The sequence below is a fragment of the Eutrigla gurnardus genome (assembly GCF_963514095.1).
Source record: "Eutrigla gurnardus genome assembly, chromosome: 21".
Taxonomy (NCBI): domain Eukaryota; kingdom Metazoa; phylum Chordata; class Actinopteri; order Perciformes; family Triglidae; genus Eutrigla; species Eutrigla gurnardus.
In genome coordinates this window covers 13,772,586-13,789,782 of record NC_139932.1, presented here as the reverse complement: position 1 = coordinate 13,789,782, position 17,197 = coordinate 13,772,586, and the positions used below count along the sequence as shown (strand labels likewise).

General features: G+C 46.1%; 1 protein-coding gene across 4 annotated transcripts in view; it reads left to right on the top strand.

Moving 5' to 3' along the window:
* Nucleotides 1-17,197, top strand: part of foxp2 (forkhead box P2) — a 95,070-nt gene that overhangs the window by 35,506 nt on the left and 42,367 nt on the right. For 3 of the 4 annotated variants that reach the window (XM_084038422.1, XM_084038420.1, XM_084038421.1), the window contains one exon: nt 4,214-4,400. The exons of the other annotated variant lie outside the window; for it this stretch is intronic. In XM_084038422.1, the coding sequence (XP_083894548.1) occupies nt 4,224-4,400 (177 nt within the window). In that variant the 5' untranslated portion in view covers nt 4,214-4,223. The remainder of the gene's footprint in view (nt 1-4,213; nt 4,401-17,197) is intronic. 4 annotated transcript variants of the gene reach the window in all.

Here is a 17,197-nt window from a genome sequence, read left to right as displayed (position 1 = left end):
TTTTGATCTCACCAACCAAAAGAATTCCAGCCAGCCACCTGAAATGTGAACTGATAATGAACGGACGTCTGGGATCACAGATCTCCCCCCCCCCACCACCACCACCACCACCACCACCACCCTCCTCTTTTCCCTTTTTCTTTGCAATATTTTTTACAACTCATGCATGCAAAATGAGGGAATGGATCAGTGTTCTAGATCGAGACACAGTGGAGAACATCCTCACACTGAAAACTCTGAACGGAAACCAGTGTCAGTGTGTGTGTGTGTGTGTGTGTGTGTTCAATTCCCCAGTGTTCCCCAGACTGTGTTGGAGCACAGCAGACAGCTGTGTATTCCCACTAGATGGATGGCCAGTGTCATAGTGTGTGTTTACTGCACATGATAGAGCGGGAGACAGGCCAGGTAATGAGGCTACATTAAGGGCTTTTAGAGCTTGCAAACAAAGATGGAGGGCTGCTTCGTCCCCCTTTAATGATAGGTGTGTGTGTGTGTGTTTGGTGCGAAAGCGAGAGAGAGAGAGAGAGAGAGAGAGAGTGTTTACGAGGCAATGAAAGGCTCAGTTTTCCTTACACCTTTTGTCGTGTCACTTCTCGGAAGACGGAGGAGAAATTGTCCCCCCGATCTCTGGGCCAAAGCCGTCCCGAGACTCCACACCTGACGGAAGACACAGATTTGTGTCGCGCAAGATTTGAGGTTAAATATTTGTTCAAGCCGAAGAGGAATAGCAATGGCTGCACAAGGAATGAGACAAAAGCCGGTGTTGGTCCGACGCTTTGCAAATAAAGTGCCTATCTTCGCTTCATCAGGCCTTTCTTTCTATGGAGCCTCCACCTTAATAGAAGCGTTGGAGCCATCGTCAACGAAGACGAGTTATCTCCATCACCCCACAACCTAAACACTTAGTATCACTATCATCTCCCTTCCCAAAGCTATACGTCTGCGGAATTAACCAGCGTGTTACCAGGGCAATAACAGCCTTCCCCTCTGTATCCGATCACGATAATAAGTAGTCTAGGTTCTCCCTCATTGGAAGATTATGGCTTGAGGAAACGGCGTCAAACAGGGGGTGTGTTGAGACGCAGGACACCGGCAATTTATGGGATGTCAAACACACGTGCGGGGCGAGCCGGCAGCCTCGCTCACGCAGCATTAAAGCTGCCTTGCACCGCCGCCGAGCAGAGCGAGGGCCCCCCCAGTCGATGTCGTAGCTGGGGGTGGCGAGGCTCCTTCCGACCCAGTTGGTTTAGGACAGGGCTGAGCCAGGGTCAGTGCTGGTGTCCCTCAGGGAGAGGGTGGAGGGCATGGTGGACCTGTGACACACACACACACACGCAAATGCGGGTGAATATAGTCACACCCTCAGGTGCCGAGTATTGTCACGAGCTGTCTCTCTCTGGAGTGTGTGTGTGTGTGTGTGTGTGTGTGTGTGTGTGTGTGTGTGTGTGTGTGTGTGTGTGTGTGTGTGTGTGTGACAGTTCCATCACCCCCACAGTCAGATCCGCAGCTCAGCCGCCCGCTCATCATTGCAGCCTGGCTGTGTTTCTAATTGACATTCTAATTGGCAGATTTGAATGCCGCCTTTAGATGGCTAATTAATTTATCTCACCGCTGTCATTAAGGTTAAAGCACCATCTGATCTCTGCGAATATACTTTGCATATATCTGCATTATCATTATGTTGCAGTTAGACATATTGCACATATTTTTTTGTTATTTATTTTGGAGGAGGTTGAGAAGATTATGCTGTTTGGGCTTTTATTGTTTGTGTATTAAATTAGAATTTAAATGATTTGTATTTTTAATTTCTCATTTGTATCCCCTTTTTCTCTTTATAATATTCATATTTTAAACGGTGATCACGTGTGAGCACATTAAATCAAATTTCATTGGTTTGTTAATATCAAAGTCTCCATTTTCCCTCGGACTTCCGCCGTAGTTTGCATTGCATTGAAATGTTATTAAAAAATCCTTATTTCCTCGTCTCGTATATCTTCAAGTTTTTCTGAACATCCGTCGCTGTTCCAAGAAAGAAAGCAGAAAAAAAAAAAAAAAAAAAAGACGGATCCAGGCTCCATTAGAATGTTCATAAAATTGTAGTAAAGGCAATCAGACAGTCTTTCTCTGAATATTTTAAACATTGGGCATGTAAAATTTATGCCTAATTTGAATACTTATTAGCCGGCTGATCTCGGCTGCAGCCTTGAGTTTCTTATGCTGAGATTCATCACCGGATTGGATGTCACATTGTGCCAGTCTTCCCCCTCCACCACCACCTCCACCCTCCCTCCCTCCCTCCCACTTCCCTTTTCTCTCTCTTTCACTCATTCTTTTCATCTGTCTCTCTCCGTCACCCCCATCCTCTCTGCTCCTCTCTCTCCCTCCGTCTTTTTTTTTCCTGTGTGCGTCTCTCTCCATCAGTAGTGAGCGGTGCGGTGTTTAACAGGGGCCTGTTTGTTCACAAGCACGCCTTGTCCTGGCCTCTTCCCTATTTACTTGTGTCCCGGGCAGCTGTCGCCCTGCTCTGTGTAACAGCTCAGCCCTGTTTGTTCTCCCTGCCTGGATCCTGTTTATCCTGGCTGTGGACATCCTTTAAGGCCTGTCCTGTATCTGCCCCTTGTCAAACACACACACACACACACACACACAGAGGAAGGGCATACACACACTTCTATTAAAACGGTATTTACTGTCCAAAGGATACACATGGTACCCGTGTGGGCTGGGCACAAATGATCGCAAAAAAACACATTCATAATCATCATTTGTCCCTCTTTTGTTGCATGGATGTGGATTATCTTGGCTTTGGGGTTGCACCATTTTTTTTTTTTTAAATGCAAAAATGTGTGTTTTTGATATGGAAGTGGCAGGTGAGGTAATGATGTGCTACAGCCTTTGTAAGCAATCTTCCTCCATAAGGTAGCGATTTTTTTATTTATTTCAATAATAATTGTCTATTTCAGTTTTAAATATTCCAAATAATTATTTAGAAGAGCAAAACCCCCGATCGTGTGGTGCCTTTTGAGTCTCCTTTTGTGGAGTGTCTTTTATTTATTGTGAGCCTGTCGACTGATGTTGGCTCCTCTCTGCCCCAGTGAAGGTACAGAGCATTAAATGCAGGGGAAAATGATAAAACATTTATTACTGGAGAGAGAGAGGAGGTAATATGCATAATTTATGCTGTTTTTAGCACAATCATTAGTGATATTCGTGATAGATTTTCCCCCCTTTCTTTCCTCCTTTTCTCTCTCTCTCTTTCACCAGTTTTACATATCTAATAGATGCTGAGAGAAATAATTAAATGATCTGTATTTATCGTGCAAGATAGACCACAAAGTTTGAATGCAGCTTGGTGTGATTGTGTCCTGTTGAGAGGAGCAGTGTTTTTTTTTAAACATTACAAAATAAATGAGTATATTAGGCTTTGATTAAAGAAGAGGTGGTGGGGGGGGGATTAAACCAATGAATGACATATGAGCATCATGCCTCTATGGAAGCCTGTGTGGCAGATTTTATTTAGCCACAGCACAGATGACAAACCCATTATAGTGTTCATCACCAGCGCTGCACCATGTGATTTTGAGCCTCCTCCTCCTCCCCACCACCAAATTTTAATTTTGCATGATTAGCTTTGCGTCATTAGGCAACTTCATTCACATGCGACGCACGCCAAAAAAAATGTGACAGCTTCAAGACGTCAAATATTTTAGGAGTGCCCCCGTGCTTCTGTCTTCCTGTCTGTGTAGTCTGGCTGAGACGTCGAGAACTAAGCATGTGCTCATTCGTGAATCACAGTTTTTGTTCAAGCGTAATAATTTTGTAAAAAAAAATTGTATTTTTAATATATATGATGACACATATAATACTTTTTTTAAATTTCTTAAAGCCAGATGCTTTAAATGTGTGCCCAAATTGTATGGATAAAAGCATTTGCCACATTCAGGAACCCCTCCCATTTTAAATATTACCAGGACGTGCATCTCTTTGTATTGCTTCATTTACACAATGAATGCATAATTGCTCCTCCTGCATCCCCCCCCCCCCTCCACCTTCTGCTTTCCCCCTCCCTCTTCTTTAAATGCTTTAATTTGCAGAGGGGGACTAAGGGCTTGATAATGGAAGCGTAAAAAAAAAAAAAAAAAAGGGGGGGGGGGGGGGGGGGGGGGGATTGTAACAAGAAGAGCCCTAACCGGTGCCTCTTAATCACTTCTAGGTTTTAAATCATGATGATGCAGGAGTCGGCCACAGAGACAATAAGCAACAGTTCAATGAGTCAAAATGGAATGAGCACCCTAAGCAGCAGCCAATTAGAGGCTGGCAGTAGAGATGGGAGATCAAGCGCTGGTGACACGAGCAGCGAAGTAAGCACAGTCGAGCTGCTGCATCTGCAACAACAGCAGGTAAGTTGTGTTTCTCCCCCGTCTCGTCTCTCTGCCGCTCTCTCTCCCTCTCTCTCTCTCTCTCACTCTGCTTTCCCCCTCGCTCTCCCACTCTGCTCTCTGCTCAGGCAGTGCTGGGGTTCTCTACATAGACACGAGGCACAATGAAATGTGTTTTTTTTCTGCATTGTTTGTGCTTTTTTTTTTTTTAAGAACAACATTGCTTATTTAATCGGCTGTTTGTCTCGGTAGTTTTGTTGTGCTGTCAGCATGTTTTTGCCTGAAGCTGTTGACTGTGGAGTGATGCAGATGCCTTTGCAGTTATAGTTGTTTGTGTATTTTTTGAGGAGCTTGCATGTGAATACTTTAATGTTTTTATAGAGAGCTTGTTTGCAAAAACGTCAGAGAATTAGAGCGTGTGAGAGAGAAGGAGAGACAGACAGAGAAAGGGGAAGAATGTGTGCGTTGGTGCATCGTACGGACCAGTTTGGGAAATGTGTGTGTGCGTGCGTGTGTGTGTGTGTGTCATGGCGGTGCTGTATCCACCAGAGGGCCTCCTAACTCGGCACTAGTTGGAGGCTCACACACGGACCACAGACCCACCAGCGGCAGAGAAACCTTTGACCGGGACACTTTTAAAGGACTCATGTGCATGCAGTCTCTCTGTCTCACTTCCTTTATTTAGATCATTTTTAAAGGCGACTGTGAGATCTTTTCCCCCGTCATAATATTGTGATTCTTTGTGTCAATTTGACTGAAATCGGCAAATATCCGATGCTCCATATTCAACTTCTTCATATGCGTGTGTTATTGTGCCGGTTCTATACTGGATGAATGAACTGCAGGGGGTTGTAGGAGGTGGTGGTTGGAAGGAGGGGGGGGTCAGGAGTTGTGAAAGTCAGTCGGAAAAGCCAGCAGAGTAGAGGAGTCAAGTGTCTCCCCTATCTTTTCACGGTGAATGATGGCTTTGACAGTTTCGCCAAAAGAGCAGTGGGAGACGAGGTCAGAGGGCCATGCTTTGGGGTGGACGGGGGGGAGGAGAGGGGGGAGAACACAACGCCGCGGGTTTGTAATGATGTCCTTTTTTTCGTACGATGGGAATTTTCAGCGTGTTGGCGTGTGATTTTGGACGCAGCTGAAAGCCTGTGGTCAGTTTGGGGGGGGTTTAATAGATGACGATGTCTTTCAGTGTGTATACGAGGATGGGGGGGGTTTGGTGTAGCAAAATGAAGCATGTCCCCTGCAGGCTCCCCCCCACCACCCCATTCCAACTCAACACCCATCCTCCATCCGCAGCGCGACCCCATGGTCCTGCTGGTGGCTACAGCGGCATCACAGCACTGTGGCCTTGCCCCCCCCCCCCCATTTATCACCGCTCCGCCACTCCTGCTATTCACACACACCTGATTGGGGTCAATTCTCTCCCTCTCTCAGTCATCACTCTTTTACATTTGAAGGTGTTGGGTGGAGAGGGCTGCTCTCTATCCGTGTTGATACTCTCCACTGATAGAGAGGGGAAAATGGAAAGAGATCGAGAGCTGGATAAGAAGATGTTGTTCAACCGCGGTTCCATAGGAACCCACTTCATATCTACTTCACCCCTTTTGTTTCACTAGAAAGCAGGAATCCAGTCTTTTTTTTATTTGATTGCATTTTAAATGCTGGAAAATAAAGCTGTAAATAATAGATATATTATGATATAAGCAGAGAAAAGTGACTGCGTATGTAAATGTTAACTCAACAAAGCTGTGCCGTTAAAAAGAAAAAAAGGCCACAGCACTGAGAGAAGAGCGACGTAAGCATAAAGTGTCTAGTTAAGTCTCTGAGATGGACGTACGAGCTCGTAGTGGTGGGTGGGTTGGGGTTGGGGGGGGTTGTATGACAGTGTGAGCCTTGTAAAGAGGCCAGCCCCAACCCAAAGACAGACACATTGAAATGAGCAGTCCAGCTAACAGGTCTCTGGAGGCTTTTTAAAACAGGGGGCCCTGTGCTGTTAACTTCACACACACTTCCTGTGGCGTGCTCACACCGCATCTCTTTGGAGAGAGAGAGAGCGCAGTCCGACCAAAGATGGACTCTTATGCGTTTGTTAACACGGAGCTGTGCTATTTTGCAGCTGTTAGTGTGCTCATCTGAAGACGTTGGCAGGTGTGTGTAGGCCTCAGTGAATGACAGCGTGTGTGTGTGTGTAGCATGCATTTATATGGTCATATATTCATGCGTCCATCCATGCTTGCACTTTTTTTTTTTTCCCGTTTCACCTGTGAGCTTTTAAAAATTCCAGTCCACGTCTGCTCCGAGTCCATTTTGAAGGAAGGCTGTTGGCTGTAATTTTCCACCCATATTTGGAATGACATTGAGTGGTCCAGTGGGTATAGAAGCACCGGTCTCTCATCACGCTGCTGGGGGGATGATTAATAATAAGCACTGATGAATTCTCCACTGTCCCTGTGGGTTCTGCCATTACCTAGCAGCTCCAAAATACCACCTGCAGCTATAATTAGAAAAGCATCTTAAGGTCTCCTCGCTTCAGATTCGGCCACTGGCTTGTAGGACACAGATCAAGTCGAAGTTACAGCAGCAATTCTTCCATATTCAAATATTAATAGTGGAATAAAGCTCTTGTTTTTATTTGATTGCAGACCCTGCATTGTTGTTGAACGCGGTGGCCACACACACACACACACACACTGTGTTATCCATGTATCTGAATGATAACCGTTGTGTCACAATTGAATTTCCAGCCCCTAATTTCTGTCAGGGTGTCATCACCCCCATTCCCAAGGTTGTCTAAATAGACCTAATTTGATTTGAGATCACAGATTAGATACCCACTGTATCTGATTGCAATTTGCCAGCTGCAGATATGTATCAGAGCAAATGATGAATGTTGCTCAGCCCTAATTACTATGCTAAAATGATCACTATGAAAGCTCCCATGTAAAAAAGAAAAAGAGCAATAAAATTGTGCTGAGGTCACATTACCAGTCGATTTATCATTGGCTGTAGTCGTCTTATGTTTAATATTATACGCCGCTATGTATGTACATGGGAGCTATGCATTGATCTTTGGATCTATACCATAATGTCCCATAATGAGGCTGTTAGTTGATTACAGTGGTCTGGTGACTTAATCCTGCCAGGGTTATCAGTGGGATTGATGAGCCAATACTGGGACTACTGCCCTCTCTAAATGGGCTCACTACTGTACAGTATTGATATCCACAGCAAGATGGAGGCTACTACTCATAGTGACATTTGTTTCTTAATGGATGGAAATCTTTTGTCCCAAATCATACATTTACTGTATTTGCTGTTGGTTGTTTATACCTGGTTTTTCATGTGTTTTGTGTTTTTATGACGACCGTAATCTGATTTTTGCACAAGATGTGTTGGTAAACTGGTTAGGTCTGCATCTCAGCGTTTTTCCTGAGGCACATGATGCAGCAAAAATGCAAACCATCCAACCCCATTTAAATGACTGCAGCGTTTTTTGACATAAATTACAATAAGTGCGCCAAGGTGCCATCTTACTTCCAGGCTACCCCCGCCGCTACACGAGAGCTAGGCAGTGGTCCAACTTGAGAGTGACAGCAATTAACCTGCCTTCCTAGCTGTTTAGCTGGAGGAAACGGAGGGGATGAGGAAAATGACAGCAAGTGATGGGTAATATTTAGGGTTTAGGGGCAAAATGAAAATTCTTCCCCAAAATGAAAGCCATTAGGGGGAGCGTTACCCCACAGACAAAGGACAAAATGACAGTGTGTGTGTGTGTGTGTGTGTGTGTGTGTGAGCTCACCTCCCCTTTTATAACAGCCCAAGTTTGTTGTTTAGTGTAGTTAAATCCATAAAATACTGACACACAATGTTCGCCAATCACTCACAAACAAGCCTCCAGCATCTTCCTCTCTTTGCCCTTCACCTGCCTCTCTGTCTGTCTCCCCATGCCGTGTTTGAGAAGTCACACACACACACACACACACACACACACACACACACACACCTAAGATGCAAATCTGGGCCTTGCCCTTGAGCATAATTTAAAGGCCTAATCACCCAGACTGTCCCTTTGGATGGGAAGGGAAAGGAGGGAGGGGAGGATGGTGTCTCTCATTTGCACCCTTACACAAAGAAGCTCATTAGGTTTATCTTTCAGGCCTGAGATTGCCCCACTCAACTGTGTAAATAAGACACCGGCCCCGGCCTGATGCATCAATCACCTCCCAGGACAGGAGACAGACCCTCCGCTGAAATATGAGCGATTTCATAAAGAAGCCTTTTGTCAAGCGTCATCATCTGTGTGGAGATAAGCGTTTTTTCTGTGAAGGCTAGCAGCATTTACTCTATGTCTTTTTATTATTTCCCCTTTCAGTGGAAAAGACCCTGGCAATCCTTGTGTCTGACTTATTTACAATGAAAGCCATCTTTCTTTTTAATTCAAGCCTGGCTATCGGCAGACAGTCCCTACAGGATAGTACATACAGGCATGTGATATATAGGCCTGTAGTTCCCCCCCCTCCGCGATGACACTTAAGATATAGGGTGTGAATGACAGCATAGCTACTGTTTGCTCACCCTTCCCCAGACAAAACACAGTATTATTCTATTATCTATATAGACGCCACTTCTCCCTCTGTCTCCCCTCCTCAGCCTTTTATTTCCCTCCGTCTCATTCTTCGGGCATCTCGAAGAAACCCGGGCTGTCCATCTTATGTTTAAGGCACATTACACGTGGCCTCCTGGAATTTACAGTGGCGCTCTCCCAGTAACTCCATTTCTTCCAGATTCCCCCGAGAGCGCGGCGAAATGTCAAGCTGCAAGGCTTGAAAGGGAGACGAGGAAGAAAAAGGGGGGGGGGGGACGGAGAGGGGAATAGAGGAAGAGAGGATGAGGGAGACGGACGGAGTGAAATCTGCTGGAAATAAATACTTATGGCGATTTTATGCTCAAGTGGTTGTGGAGTCGGCAGTACAGGTCGAGGGCAGGTAGTGTGTTACAGGATATCAGCTCAGTGTCAAAGTGGTCACTTCCCCCCCCTATATGGAATGAAACATAAAGGGAAACAGAAACCGCACATTCTCATACATTTGAATGGCAAATACATTAATTGGAAGCCAGTTTGACGTCATTCAGTCTTAGATTAGGACCTTTTGTTTGACCTGACACATTTTTCCACCCCCCCGTTTTCTCCCTGTGTAGCGCTGTAGTGATAAATTAACTGGGTCAGGGTTAACCACCTCAGTGTAAATAAGAGGCGACCATTCAGCAGCACACACTGTGGCCAATAGTCCTGCTGTCTCAAGCCAAAGCTAATACAGGCCAGGATCAATGGCCACTTCACAACTCATTTCCTTTTACGCCTCCCTAACTGCCCTGCTCCAGCTCTGGGAAATAAATGGCACTGGATCTATAAGTCCACTCACGCGAACACATATACAGGCATACACACACACGCTCGCACAAACACACACTGAGCGGACTGAGCGATGGCTCCAGCTCGATACCCTCCACAATAATTTATTTGCGAGCCGCCTTTCGGCGTAGATCATCTTTTGTGGCCTCGCAATCGAAAAAACAGGCATTCTGTCATTGTTTGTTGCCACTCCCCTGTTGTTGGCTTAAACAGAGTGCCAGTCGTTAATATGGCGGGGTGGAGCGTTGCTGTCACCCGGCAGCCGCAAAATACACATGTAAATGGCTCTGTGTTGCTCTAATGTGGAGTTTACAGCAGGATAGAGAAAACACATGAAGGAGGGGGCTTTCCAATGAAGGTGCTGTCTGCTTTTCCTGTAAGTGCCCCCCCATCTCCCCCCCAGAAAAAAGGCAAGTGGCTTATAGTCATTTGATAGGCCACGACACCGCTATCCATTTAACAGAGCTTAAAAACCCTACATATGCATATGCCGGGGTGTCTTAAGCTGACAACCAAAAGACAGGATTTGCTAGAAGGCAGCTTTGGAGTGTTGTGAATTTAACAAGCATGTCTAGTATTACAGTTCCTCTCCGCTTTAGCCATGAATAGTAACAAATCAGACTCTGAAACGCATGCCCGGTGGTTTGTTGTGTACACCCCCCCCTCCCTCCCTCCCTCCCCTTCTCAACTTATATTAAAATGACTTCAAATCTGGTTAAGAAGATGACTAGCAGCATCTTTAATGTCGCTCCCTTAATGCGCCCCAGAATCTCGGCTAACAGATTCCAGGTATCATCACAGATTTTTTTTCCTGTCGCACTTGTTAACACTCTGTGTTGCTCCGATTACCTTCATCCCTGACCCATTTTTGAATATAAAAATGGCTCTCGCCTTCTCCCAAGTTGTTTGTAGATGTAACACTGCGAGGGGAGGGCGGGGGGAGGGATACTCTTTTTTTTTTACGCATTTGCCCCCAAACACCGTATACATATGTAAGAGAGCCAGCCGGGGCCTCTCAGCCCTCTCCTCTTCACAGCTTTTCATACAAATGCAGTAAATAAGCTCGGGCTGTGGGGAATTGAAGGCTCCAAACAGACGAACTGACTGACATGTCACTTAGCGGCTGGCTTTGGCGCTCTTCACTTCGGGCTTTAGAGCTGAAGCTGCTGGGCTTTTTTTCTCGTGCGTCAGCCAAGGTCAGGCCCTCACTTTGCCTCAACTTTGTAATAATGTCACACATATTATTTGCGATATTTAGAAATAGAAATACAGCAGTTTGGCACATATTAAGCCCGGAGAGGTCGTCCTTTGGGAGGATATCCTGAGCTTTTGTGTTGGGCAGGTACAGAGAATAAGATGTACTTCCAGCCCGAGGTTAATGATGGAAGTCACACTGCAGCAGATAGACCGAGCCCGCCTCCCTCCAGCCTCAAACAGCCCTGCCATTCCTCATCAAGGCCTAACCACTGCTTATTTACCCACACTGCGGGACTTAACTCACACGAATTGATCAGCGATAGCACTGGAAAGCTGCTTGTTCCACCCTGATAAAAGTGACACCCACGAGCATATGCAGAACATGCTTTGTGGGCTCGGCGCGGCACTTCAAGCTTGACTAGACACTAAGCTGATATTGGTTTCACGCTTGAGCCCATGGCGCAAAAATCTTCCAATTGAAACCCGGAGATTTGATTGTTTCTGCGTATGCATTTATCAGAAGTTTACATGATAAATATACATTAGCCTGGAGGCTTGGCCATGCGTGGTATTGTTTCAGCGATACTATTTTTTTTTTTCCTCCTTTTTCCACCTGTTTGGACTTCATCATCCAATTCAGTGTGAACCTGATAATCATAATTTGCACAAAACTTCAAATGGGTGTGTAGGAGTTTTGTGCATCGGTAGTCTTAGGAAATACGAAGTTTGAAATATTCTTTGTGTTGATAGTGAGCCCACTAGCCTGAGTCTGTACCATGACATAATTCTCAGACAGAAGTTGAGGTCCCTACAATATGTGGAACACAACCCCCACCCTCCTCTTGGCTTCCTTTTTATCCCTTCACTGCAGTCCTCAATGATACGTCATTTATCTTTCATACAAATTCCAACCAGAGGTTTTATTTTCTTAATAACCAGCGTAATTGTTCTGCCCTTGTACGGAGTGCTACGAAGGGAGTGATCATGCTTTTGGCACATTTATCAAAGCGCATTGGCGGGGATCAGGAAAATGCAGAAAGGAGGCACTTTTCTCACATCAGCCGGACTAAGAGTGCAACGGAGTGATACATTTTCTTGTTAGGAGAAATTACATCCCGCTAACTTGAGCTACATCAGCATGAAATTGAAAAAGAAGCATTTTCTCGTGAATTTCCATTCTTGATTCAATGAAAGATGTAGATTAGCCCGTCGGAAAAAAAGGGCGGGGAGGCAGGAATGAAACTAAAGAAGTATGACGCGGCTCACGCTCGCTTGTTCTTAGAAGCGTGATATAGGATGCTGTTGGAGAAAGGCTTTGTTTGTGGGAGTGAGGCTCAGTCAAGCTGGTGGCAGATTAAAGAAAAAAACGTTGAATCTCTCTCTCTTTCTCTCTGTTTGTGTGTATGTGGTATACATTTATGTATTCACACAACCTAAACCTCGTGCATTTTTACATTTTTATCACTTGGACTCCCCGAGCATCTTTGCCTACCTTAACCAAGTCACATGTTTGTGACAGCTCCCTCTCTCCTTCACACACACATGCAAACACATTTCACCAGATCCAGCTCAGTCTAGCAGCCTGTTCTGGGGCGGGTGGTGGTGGTGGTGGTGGGGTGGAACACTGATTGATAGACGCTGGGTGTCAGAGTGGAAGGCAGATAACTATATCTTCTACAGCTCACTTAAAGGTCAAACACACATTGCTGTAATTGGAATATTCACAAGACAACCACCAAGGTACAATGCAGGGTGGAGGGAAGAAAGGGAGGAGGTGGATGATGAGCACAGGAAAAAGATAGGTGTTACATAAGCAAAGACGATTGAGAGAGGGGGGGGATGCGATCCATCAGTTGGCCTCTAACACAGGCAGATCTAGTGGCTATTTATTGAGTTGATCTTTCGGGGGGGAAGCATCGCTTTCATTGAAAGATACTTCAATGGAGAGCAATCCTTACTTAACACACAAACGTGTTAAAAAAATGAACACACCTGACAAATTCCCATTTTTTAGTATGTTTGGTGAGGTGCTGCGGGTCAAATTCAGGGTCGGCAGTGCAGCGGGTGTCGTGAGGTCATTTCCAGCTAAGGTCAGGGTGCTCTGTCATCGACCCCAGAACAACAGAGTAACAATTAGACTCAGCACTTACGCTGAGCTCTGCAGGACGAGACAGACAGACACTCATCCTATTGACCTGCAACAGCAGAAGCCCCCAAGACAGGATCCGATGTGCACTGAGAAGGAATACGGGACGGTTGGCTTCTCTCAGTGTACGTGCAAGTCTGGAAAACCTGTGTGTATATGTGCTTTAACAATGGTTTAATGGAGGGTAAACACACTACCTTTTTCATACAGTCGTTATTATTGTGCAGGTGTCTCGTTTGCACACGTTTGTGGGAAGCACATTCATCTTTTCCACAGCATCTATCGGTATTGACATTCTGCACAAAGCAAGCGCCTCCACGAGCGGCTGCTTGTTGTCTGGTGCCACAGTCGCATCGCTCGTCGCCCCTGGCCATGTTTCTGGAGTGGGAGCCTCTTAATAAGGCCTTGTCAACAAAGACAGACACAAGCTCCATGAAAAACAACTTCATTCAGGGCCCCGACCGGCCGATGGGGATGGCGAGGAAACCCCCCAACGCAGCTGGGTTGGAGCTCACTGAATACCTACAGCGAGCAGTTTTTATATACTGTCATATTGGCGGTATGCTGTTGTGGTTTGTTACTCAATCATATCACATTTACTCTATTTGTAAGTGTTCGGATCATCGGTGTAGGATTTTATTGACAAGCCACTGGGTCTGAGCGGTTGAAGTTTTTCCACTTGGCTCATCCCCCCCCAAATGAACTACTGCTGGCCTGAATGCAACATTTCATATCAGGTATTCATCCAGCTGTGTGACCTCCACTCGCCTGGAACTGTGAGAAGGAGAGGGATCATAATCACCTGAAGAGGAAATCAAGCGCTTCAGGAGAGAGAGAGAGTGTTATAGAGACAGAATGTGTGTATTAGTGGGGCTGCAGGGCTGCACAGTTGAACACTCATACCTCACGCCAGCTTTTGCTTTTGCAAAGAACACTTGACCCAACACACACACACACACACTGCCCACCTCAAACAAACACAGTCTCCTCTCCCTCCTTCCACCCACACACATACTTCCCCCGGCCTCTTCTTCTCCCCGTCTCTATTTTTCTTCCCCTCTGTCTCTTTGTGATAGTGTTTTGTGGTGGCTCTCAGTCGTCGGGGCTCTAAAGGACTTCCCTAAGAGCGGCAGTAGATAAAGGCCGCCGCTGAATGGGCCGGCTGTCACCTTATCTAAGCGTAGCGATACAGCACAGGTCAAAGGAAAGACTTCGCCGAAGCCACCGGCGCAGACAGAGCAGCAGGGTAATAAGGGACGCCGTGGGGTAAATTGAATTTAAGTAACGAGACAATGGGCAAGATGAGTGGCTGAAGAACAGAACTGGTTATGACATTAATTTCTAGTGTAGTCTAACCTGATGAGCATTGTCAAAATGCATTTTTTTTCTTTGAAGGCAGCTGAAAACAATTAGCTCCCTATGTCATTGTATTTTCACGTTGTAACCACGGCGATAACAGCAGGAGGCGGGATGCTGGTGAACGTGAGCGACAGCAGGCCGTGCTCTTTGTTATTGGCGGCACGGCCTCCCGACATCTCAGCACACACACACACATATCGGTGCATATGCACTCTTCAGCTCCCGCTCGCAGACATAAACACACACTTTATCTGCCATCGGCAAAACAGACCCGTGTTTTGTTTACGTTAGTAGGAAAATAAATGTAAGGTTACACAATGGAGCTCAAAGCCCCTTAGCCCCTCCCACCGCCGCCGCCACCGCCACCGCTTTTTCCCCTCCGATACGAGCTTTCTTCCTGGGGTGGGAGCGAGCAAATTCATCTCGTCAATCCTCCGGGGAGGGTGTAGCTATGCAGCTCTGTTTACTGTGGCAGAAAGTTAATATAAATTTTCATCAGTGGGGGAAGTTTACACATATGATTCTATTTGTCCTTCATTATTAGCACCTGAGTCTGCGGCTGGGTAGGCATAATTGTCTACAGACACAGGCCAAATAGATGCAAGGGAAAGGCAAATAAGCACACCCCCAAAATGATTTGATGCTTGTGTGTTACAATCCTCCACCCTAGGAATTCTTAATCTAGAGAATCAATAAACAAGTGGTGAGAGAGAGAGGGGTGAGAAAGACAGCAGGATGAGAAGAAATGAATAATGCGATATGAGCTATGAGGAGGGCGGGAGGGGAAGAGGAAGAAGTTGAATTCAAAGTGCAATTCAAGAGGTGGAAAGGAGTTGAAGAGAGCGAGCGATCAATACGGGAGGTTTTCTTCCCAAACACCTATTATCCACTTTAGAATTTAAAAAAAAGGACCCCCATAACAATAATTGAACACAAGGCAAGATTTTCATTTGTTTGGATGAAGCACTTTATATGTAGAGCCAGTTAAAAACTCTGAGATTGAGGACACAGAAGCCCATTGTTCTGCTGGATAGCTTTGCCTCCATCCCGAGGCCCGAGCAGATTCTCCATGGACCTCTCCCTCCCTCCCGTTGTTCGCTGCAGACTGTTGATTTATTGAGTCATACATTAAAATGCTCATTACTCTTACATACTTTCCAAATTCTCCTTTTCTCCCCTTTTTTTCCCCCCTCGTTCGTTCTGGTTTTTCTCCTCCTCTCTTGTTTTTTTTTCATGGAAGCACCGTCTGAGAAGTCGCCCATAGAAACTGCATTTTGGGTCGTGCACTTTCACATTCAACGTTGCATTTGCAACAGCCTGATTTGCATTGCATGAGTTTATCAGGATTGCTCTAACTCTGCGTCTGTAACTGCAGACAAAAGAAGTCATTTTATTATTATTATTCCCTCTCCCAGTAGTCAACCAAGCAGAGGAGACTGACTCCAGGTGTTTATTGTGCTGTGGGTTGGTGGAGGCGATAAGGGAGTCATTTTTCAGGCACCGGTGCGTCATCGCCGGTTCTGACCTTTTAAAAGAGGATAGGAGTCTCCGTGGCCAAGTTACTTAAGGTGAAGGAGATCCGTAGCAAGCCCTGGTTTGATTAGTAGCAGCATCAATCTGACTTGTTGGCTGCGATAGACACTATCTTGTCGTTTGAACTTGTGTTTTCAGGTCTCTATAATCTCCACCACACTGCTACACACCGCTAACTCAGGCCCCACTTTTGTATTCAGACACTGTGCGGGACATCTTATCCTCCTCCCCTTCTCTTCTCATTTGTCTCCCCCTCTCCAAGCAGCCCCTCCAAATCCGTATCCATCCATCCATCTGCCCCGCATCCACTTATATAAGGAGATAGGGTGTAAATATTTTGGTGTGTGGAGTGTCGGCGCATATCTCCCAGCAGCCTCGGTCCAATCAGCCATGTTTGTTTGTTCAGCTTAAACTGTTTGGGCCTTGTTTTCCGTAGCATGCGACTCCCTCCAGCTTGAATAAAGTGTCACACTTGTTTTTCTTTCTTGCCTTTTTTTTTCTCCCCCTTTCCCGCTGTCTCTGTTTCCTGGAAGGGAAGATAGTTAAGCCTGCTAGTGTGTGTGTGTGTGTGTGTGTGTGTGTGTGTGTGTGGGACTTGTCAAAGCTGTCAGCATGACTGGAGTTGTTCTGGCCTACAGCCTAATGTTGAACAGCAGCCCTTTACTCCCGACAACAAACACACACACACACACACAAACATCTGTTCTGCACACCACCAGTAAGACTGTTATCCTGATGCAACTCATCTCTTATTGATCACCAATGGATGCAGCGTGATTACAGCTGCGTTGTGGAACATGGCAGGCCAGGGGCGCCGCGCAGACGTACCTGTTGAAGACAGGCCGATTTCACGCCAGTGTCATCATCGCGATCCTCGGCTCCATCCCCTCATAACAACAACTCCCAGCGTGACCGAGCGCCGGGGAAGTGATCGCCGCTGTCCAAACACAATGTCACAGCCCCTCACATATATCCAATTCCAATGTCATGGCTGCATATCATGCCGCCGTCCAGGTGGATTTGAAAGAGTGACATTTTTTAGTGGATGGCTTATTTCTTGCACGCAACCCACCCCTCCCTCCCTCCCTCCCTCCCTCCCTCCACCATGTGTGCAAATAAGCAATCTGGAGATTTGTAATGGTTTGGCCCAGTGTTGCAAGGCCTGCTAAT